This window comes from Lolium perenne, chromosome 1 (assembly GCF_019359855.2).
Source record: "Lolium perenne isolate Kyuss_39 chromosome 1, Kyuss_2.0, whole genome shotgun sequence".
Lineage (NCBI taxonomy): Eukaryota > Viridiplantae > Streptophyta > Magnoliopsida > Poales > Poaceae > Lolium > Lolium perenne.
This window is the reverse complement of record NC_067244.2, coordinates 69,217,360-69,226,054: the sequence shown is the minus strand read 5'-3', so window position 1 is coordinate 69,226,054 and position 8,695 is coordinate 69,217,360. Positions and strand designations below refer to the sequence as shown.

General features: G+C 46.1%; 1 protein-coding gene across 1 annotated transcript; it reads left to right on the top strand.

Moving 5' to 3' along the window:
- Positions 1 to 5,271: 5,271 nt before the first annotated feature.
- LOC127332032 (uncharacterized) lies at positions 5,272 to 6,574 on the top strand. The gene has a single exon (XM_051358292.2). It carries the CDS (start codon positions 5,445 to 5,447, stop codon positions 6,303 to 6,305), a length of 861 nt encoding a protein of 286 aa, XP_051214252.2. The 5' UTR covers positions 5,272 to 5,444; the 3' UTR covers positions 6,306 to 6,574.
- Positions 6,575 to 8,695: the final 2,121 nt, after the last annotated feature.

Below are 8,695 nucleotides of genomic sequence, written 5' to 3'. Positions count from 1 at the left end.
CATAATTTACCTCCATGGACAACAAATCAGAAACGATCTCTCTAAAGATCGATATGTGATTCATCATTGACGCACCTTCTTGCAGCTTGTGCGAGAACAACTTCATCTTCACGTGCATCTTACTGGTTAGATCTTTGGACATGCATATCGATTCCAGTTTCAACCACAGCGCCGCAGTAGATTTCTCAGCTAGCACTTCCTGCAAGATATTATTGGATAGATGAAGTTGAATTAAAGACAAAGCCTTACGGTCTTTCATCTTTTCATCGTTGGTCCAGGTCTTGCCATATTTCTTGCCAAATCCATCAAGAGCTTTATCTAGATCAGAAGTTTGGGCAAGGATCACCCTCATCTTCACTTGCCACAGAGAAAATCTCGTGGTGTAATCCAGCTGCATGCGGTAGATCGAACTTCAAGGAAGACATGTCACAAACCCTAGATTGAAACACGGGCTTTGATATCACTTGTTATAAATGCGACAAGCAAATAACGAAGAACGATAAAGGAAAACGCAGTGGAGACATAAGTTTTAATGTGGAAAACCCCTTCCAACATAGAAGGGGAAAAAACCACGGGCTCTAGCCAGCAAATACTTCACTATATCGGGGAGTGTTTACAAACGCCGTGGGTTATCTTATAATCTGATAAACCTTAGCCGGTGGTTTACAAGATGTATATATAGGTGGTAGCAACGATCCGTACGCTTCGGCCCAAGCCTACCGGCGACGGGCCTCGCTCCGCTCGTCAGAAGTTAGCCTCCTTTAGTATATGAATTTGGATCACAATATAACAACTTAGAATAAATTATTTGTTTCCAGGTTTTGTTATCATCTAGATTGTATCTCCTTATCCATGAAGCAAGCAGGCTCATGTTCATTTCTCTAAGGTTAGGTATCCCCAGACCTTCATACTCTTTTTTGAGGATTACCAGGTTCCCAGTTGGCCATAATGGTTGGCGTCCATCATAGTTATCACTGAGCAATGTGCCATCTGGGAGTTGGCAAAATAATTTTGATGGCCCACGCAGATAACATGTAGATTGAAATGCTAGTTAGCTAGGCAAGATTTGATCAGTTCTGCCCTAGCTGCAAAAGACAGCAGTATGCAAAAGACTAAGTGGTCTTACATATTAAAATGGAGGGAATACTTTAATTTTATAAGTTTGGTCTTTTTTTTTACTTAGGACAAAAGCTTTTGTGTTTTGCAAAAGACGATGGGATAGTTTTCACTTGCATGGTCAGGTAGAAATGGATCGAATATTTCCGTTGATGCTTCAAAAGCGCATTACATTTACAACTTGGAACACTGGCCATAGATTAGAGAGGTTGCCCTGATTCACTAGTTGTTCTCCCCATAAATTGACCGCCTCAATGGTCATTTCCTTATAAAAGTGTACGTTCAGTGTTTGCTTTAAGTCAAACTTTGTCACATTTGACCAACTAATTGGAACATTTTATTACACTAAATTAGTATCACTTGATCCGTTTTAAAATGTAGTTTCAGAATATACCGATATGATGCCATATATGTTACTAATTTTTTTTATAAGTTTGGTTAAATTTTTAGATGTTTTACATAGACCAAAAGCTAGAAGTACACTTTTTTGAGGATAGAGGAAGTAGGCCGTAAGTTTTATTATCAATTAACAGAACCAGTGAGGCAATCTCTGTTTTTCAAAGAAAAAGTGCCCGTCCTTTCACTTGTATTTTTTTAAAGATAAACGGTGGGAGAGTTTTCACTTGCGTGGTCAGGTAGAAATGGATCGAATATTTCTGTTGATGCTTCAAAAGCGTACATTTACAACTTGGAACATTGGCCACAGATTAGAGTGGTTGCTCTCCCCAGAAATTGACCGCCTCAATGGTCATTTCACTGCAGCGGATGCAATGATTTTTTGAGGACGAGCACATCTTCTCGTGTAGCTTGCTTATAGTTACACCCATCTGAAAGTGAGCACATCAGTATGACCACAATCAGAAAGGTCCAAGGCAGGAAGAGATGAAAGAAAAGTAGGATGTCGTCAACCTCCGATCCTACGACCATTTCGTCAAGGACTCAAGGTGATGCACGCTGTAGCCATGCTCGCACGAAAGCCATGGACTCAAAAGCTGTTCCAAAAAGTTTGACCATGACCGCATCTTATACGTATATAAGTGTATATGTGAACGGTAGCTACATGTACAGTATGCGCACTCGCATCGAAGCAAACATCTACACATCCATGCATGTACACATGTGTGCACAGTTGTCGACTTGGATGGATACAAGACATGGTCCATTCCTGGCAGGAGACATAGGACGTCTAGGTGTGGCCAAGCGAGGCAGAGGCACCCATGAACGGCAAGTCGAATGACACTACGCTGCGTTCCGGGCGGCCGTCTGCTAGCACTGCCGATGAACAGTGTACATAACTGAGGCACACATGCTCGCCCGTGCGTACGTTCCATGTGCAGGCGTGATGCGATTGTCCATCGACCTAGTTCTATCATAATAAGAGCAACTCTAGCACCGAATAGATCACGTAAAATGGCTGGTACCGGAAATAAAATCTGCCTCCCCTGAAATAAACCATCTCGTCCCGCTCGTCCCTCAGATTACCAGTTTTGGAGGCAAATTTTCAAGCTTCCCCAAGCCTTAAAAAGAGTTGGCCAGAAGGAAGTTTCTGCTCCCATTTTTCATAGTTGGATCACGCCGCCATGCTTAACTTGTGCGCTTCTCCGATGGCGCAAAGTTCTCTTCTTTGGTTTTAGGCACACCCTCTTCACCTTCTTTGTGCTTGTCGCCACCATTGTCTCTGTGGCTACATATACACGGTGTTCGGTCTGGTTTGGGCGGCCTCCTAGATACCCAGGGGTGGTTTCCTAGGCCGACATCATGCCGCAGGCAATGCCGGTGGTTTCTTCCTTACGCCGTGGGAGCAATGCGTCGTAGGATAAGTGTCAAGGCTGCGTCTTGAGGGGTGGTGTTGGGCTAGGGCGAAAGCCCGGCAAGGTCTCGGACGGTGCGGGTGACGGCGACGCCCTTGGGCGCCGCTCTCCTCCTTGGAGGCGTCTCCATCAAGCCCTCCCCTTTAGTATCTCGAGACAGGAAGATAACCACGCTCTGACGGTCATGTTTATGGATAAATTGCTACATCCAACATTTTTAATAAAAATAAAAATGACACTCATAAATGCTATATTCGAATTTCTCAAAACAACGAGATCACTAATGCCCCCGGGGAGAAAGACTCCACCCACTACCTACTAGCGAAAAGTGTCTTTGGCTCCCAAGATCCATTGATCTCTTCATTTTCGTAAAATCAAAAATCACATTTATCTATACCTAATAATAAAGTAGCTAAGGTTTCTGCCAGATTTTTCGTCCAAGAAACCGTTTTGCCCTCCCACCGCAGTACATAGTACGCACCATGCCATTACATACCGTTTCGTTCTGTTCTTTTCACATCCCGAACAATCCGTCTAACCGTACGAACAACACGCCGCGCCGTCAGCGACAACATCTGCAAGGCCAAGCAACCGACGCGATTGAGCGTGCAGAGGCGTCGTCGTCATCCGCAGGGAGACGCCCCCGAGCGTCTGGGGGCCAAGCAATCTACGCCGTCGAGCGTGCAGAGGCGCCGTCGTCGTCCGCAGGCGACGCCGCCGAGCGTCTGCAGGGGGCCAAGTAACCGACGCCATCGAGCGTGCAGGAGCGCCCTCGTCGTCCGCAGGAGACGCCGCCGAGCGTCTGCAGGGGCGCGGCCGCGGCCGCACGGAAGCTCCAGGCCGCGCGCGACGCCATGGAGCATCTGCAGGGGCGCCGTCGAACGCTCCGCGCCTTCCGCCGCGAGCAATCGTCGTTCTGCGCGCGTTTCCCGCCGCCGGCAGCGTCCCTCCGGCCAGGAAGCCGCCGCAAGCACCTCCTGCGCGTCTCCCGCCGCCGGGCCAGCGCCAGCGTCAGCCGCGTCACGCCCGAGCTCAGCCCTCCATGGCGAAGGCGCCAGCTTTCTTCTCAACGAGATGCGGGCCGGGCTGAAGTAGTCCCGTACCAGCTAAAAATAATGATGATGCAGTTTCTAAGCTACACGTAAACGTACATATCCAGAATCTTCTCCTGAATTGCCTGCTGAATATTGGGAGAGATGCAGTTAGCTGCCACGAGTAGCTGCTCTGGAATGCATGTAAGCCAAGTTGTTGTATCAAATGCAGGAGCTAATTGCTCGTGTGTAATTGACAGTTGCTAGCTGGAAGAGCTGCTGAGCTGCTTCTGCCTATAATCGGCATGGGCCACCGCGCTCGTTGCTGTGTTTGGTGGGCCTGGTATGCACCGCAAACTCCTCCTGAACTGCGTCCCGTCCAAAAGCAGCGACACAGTAATTATTTGTGGTCAATAGTCCCACCTCGCTATATTATAAGAAGTTCAACCGGTATAAATACGTCAAACTTCCCAGAATCAATAAGCCACCTCACAAAGATCAGATTAGAAAGAAATAAACTTCTCCATACCAAAACGGTTGTTCATGCAGCGAGCGATAATTTAGCCCTAGCGGCGTGCACAAGGAAGAAATCAGGTGGTTCATGCCCGTCGCTAGGAGCTCCACTGGGTCTCCCCTCTGGCAGTTGAGGATGAGGATTGGAATTTGAGATTGACATTTGTCTATTCTGCAAAAACTACGGGTGGGAGGCCGAGTTATATTTCAAAAATATTAAATGGGTCAAATTTTATTAGTATTTGTATGTAACCTAGATGTTTTTTGGAGAGACTGACGACACTGTGTGAATTATAAAGACTGACGATAATATATAATTGTAAAATGTTATAAAGAAAACATGCATGTCAACTGTTATAAAGACCGATGAAACTTTGTGAATTATAAAGATTGATGACAATATGTAACTGTAACATGTTCTAGATATATGTTGCTAATGAGAATTTCATTTTTTCTAAATCAATAATTCTTTTTTCTTCTGCGGCAACGCGCGGGCATTGTCCTAGTAACATTCTAAAAGTATTTTAAAAATCTAGGCATAGTCAATGATATAATGTACAAGCATGCGAAATTTCAATGCAATTTTTTTTGTATGGTGGGATATACAAAAATGACAAAAATCTAATACAATTTGGAGACTTAGAAATATACTGAGATTCACAGGTCTGTCAAATTTGTGTAACTTAGAATATAAAGTATTTAAAATTAATATTTTGCATGTTTATAGAATAAATCGTGAGCTACCTCTGGCATTTAAAAAAAATGTAAATCCTATTTTCGATTTTCTTTTTAAACAACAAGATCGCTCGTGCCTTCCACCCGCCCATAGTATGTCGTTTTTAGGTTGGAACGCTGTGATACGTGGGAAGGTGTGGTGAATGGTGACCGGCACCTCTCTGGCTACATATACCCGGACCAGTCAACCTTCAGCAGGCGAGAGCCATCGCCATAGCTAGCCAAGCAGATAGCTCCAATGCTCTCGATGAACGGCACAGGAGGCGGTGGCCGGCGGTTCAAGGACCGCCTCGCCTGGCTGCTCCGTCCCGCCAATTCCTTTCTCCGTTCCTCGTGCAGCTCCTCCTCCTCCAACTCCATCTCCACCTTCACAGCCATATCCACCTCCTCTGCCACCACCACAGCGACTGCGACTGCGCCTGTCCAGCCCTTCTCCTCCGCTCTCGGCCTCCTCCAACGCCCACAACCGGAGGAGAGCACGAAGACTCACCAGAAAAAAAGAGCCTGCTCCTCCTCCCGCCATTGCCATGCTCGCCGCCGTCAATTCAAGAATGCGGACGACGAGGTCACCAGGAAGCTCTCCACCAACCCCTTCGGCTTCACCACCACAGACGACGACAACGAAGATACCGACGGCGACACGGAGACATTCCTCTCCTCGAGAAGTCTCCTGTCCTCCGACTCCTCCGGCTTCTACTACACCTCCAGCAATCTGCTGCCCAAGGACTGGGGCGGTCGCGACCACCACCGCCAGCGGCCGCAGCAAGCAAAGAGGCGTCGGCGGCGGAGGAGGAAGCGAGCGGCGAGCTGCGTGCAGTCATCGTCGTGCGGCGTGAGGGACCAAGTTCGGGCGGGGTTCCGGCCGGTGGTAATGGAGGAGGAGGAGCTGAGGAAGGGGCTGGCGGTGGTGAGGCGGTCGAGCGACCCCTACGGCGATTTCCGGGAGTCGATGGTGGAGATGATCGTCGAGCGGCAGGTGTTTGGCACGTCGGAGCTGGAGCAGCTGCTGCACACGTACCTATCCCTCAACCCCGCGCGCCTCCACCCCGTCATCCTCCAGGCCTTCTCCGACATCTGGGTCGTCCTCCGCGGCTGCTAGCTTGCCTTGCCTCCACGATCGAGTCGACGAGGGGCGGCATTGTTGTACTTGCTGTAGCTAGAGCATAAAAGCTAGCGTGCCTACATGTCATGCATGCCTGTGTTAACTTTTTGATTTGGTTAAGTGTGAGGGATTAGTTAGAACTAGATGAAATTGAAATGTTAAATGCGCGCAGTGTTTAGTTGTCTACTCAAGTAGACCCCGGAGTTGTGGCTGAGATCAATGGTTCTCACATCAATAAAATTTCAAATCTCAGTCATTTTAGTATATACTGAAAAGTTGCCTTTTGGTCAAAATTTTCTAGCCATTTCAGTAGCAGACACAAGTTCAAATAACCTGTTTTCTTTTCAAAACTACTAATTAACACATATCACTATGTTCCATACAGTATTATAAGTTGTTTAGAAACTACTTATAAGCCATTGAACACATGTCACTCTATTCCATATTATAAGCCGTTTTAGTATAAAATAGTTTATCAAAACGGCTTAGAGCATCTCTAGCCGAAGTACAAAAATGTAGAAGACCAAAAGCCTCCCTATAAGGCTATAACTTAACTTCCTATATCTAGACCTCTAAATTTTGCGCCGTAGAACCGAACCCCAAAAACATACGTAGAGGACTAAAAAAATTCAACGTAATTTGTAAATTTGAGCACAAGAATACATGACAACATATAACATAAGTAGATTTATAAGTCTTATAAGTAGATTCATAATGCATATATAGTCATGCAAATTGATAGCATCATCTAAACCCAACAAATTGATAGTCGTACAAGTTGATAGCACAACCAAACACTTGTTAACCACCGAACATTTCCACTAGTCATCATCTAAAGCAAACTTCCTCCTATTAGAGAGCATTACTAGAACATTAGTCATGCAAATTGATAGCATCATCTAAACCCAACAAATTGATAGTCGTACAAGTTGATAGCACAACCAAACACTTGTTAACCACCGAACATTTCCACTAGTCATCATCTAAAGCAAACTTCCTCCTATTAGAGAGCATTACTAGAACATGCCACCTATTCATCATCGATGACATGGACCGAACATCTCCACTAGTTCTTTGATTGAAGTTGTCATAGACCTCTTCCCAAAATTGCTTGAATGGTTGCTTATCCCCAACAAGTGTTTGATGATGCCATGCAAAAGTACAAATCAGTAAAAATCATTGTCCTCATCCTCACTCCATTTTGCTTCTTTCTTCCTCTTCCTACAAATTTAAACGAACAATCATCATCTCCATCCGCCGAAATTCACCAAATTTCACTAAAGAAAAAGGGGATAAAACACACCTTAGCGGATCGGGTGACGGTAACAGTGACGGGCTGGTGCTAGTGCAGGGGATGCTACCAGCGCCGGAGCTGATGCTGGAGCCAGAGCCGGTGTATTTCCTACCGTCGGCGCCCGCGGGAGCTCCGGGAGGTCCTTCAACCTTAAATCCAGCGAGTTACAGCGGCGCATGGAGGAAGAAGACATGCTAGAGGTGCGTGGCCGTGCGAATCTGGATGTACCTCGATGAATCCCGCAGCGGTCACTTGAATCCGTCGGCGTCTACGATGGAGTTGCTCGAGGTTGTGTCACCCGATTCCGATGATATAGGTTGCCAGCGCTACGCGGAGAAGGTAGGAGGGTCGGGGATCCCACAAGGAGTCACTGGCAGCCGGGTGACGAGCAGCCGGCGGCGGCGATGCGCCGCTGCGAGGAGGAGCGGAGGCGAAGTCGGAGGAGTAAAACTTTTTTGTCTAGAGGCCGTGGAGGAGAATATTTAGGGGCGGTTTCGGCCATTAGCGGCATATATTTAGTCATTTAAACCCTTTTTGGGCTTCGGTTAGAGATGCTCTTATATTATAGAGCGGAGGTAGTACTTTGGTTGAATTTTGGTAGATTTTAAGTTAGAACTTAGGTTCTTTGGTTGAAATGAAAAAACTGAAACCGTTGAAATTTACCACTTATATTTTCATTTGTGACCGGGATAATTGCTAATTCAATATTTGCAACCATGGTTCAGATATACACGTCTTTGTGCATGTCTCGTGGTACGGTTGCCTAGCTTGTGACGTGCGTCTAAAACAAAATTGCAAAAGTTTCATGGTTTCAAAAATGGAGGAGTACATGGTTAACACGCTGAATTTCAGACTCATGTGTCATATTCTCAGTGCCAATGAGCATTTTCTTATATTTTTGTTTGAAAAATGGGTGAGTAGTATTTGCACTAGTGTCTCTTAATTACCGATATGCATTTTTGTTTACATATTAATTTGATTTGAATAGTTGCAAATTTGGAGTATGATGGAAGGACCGAAGGAACACTGCAGGAAATTTGCAAGTTCCATTGGTCTCTGTGTGGCTGTGTGTGTACGACTAACATTAGCATGC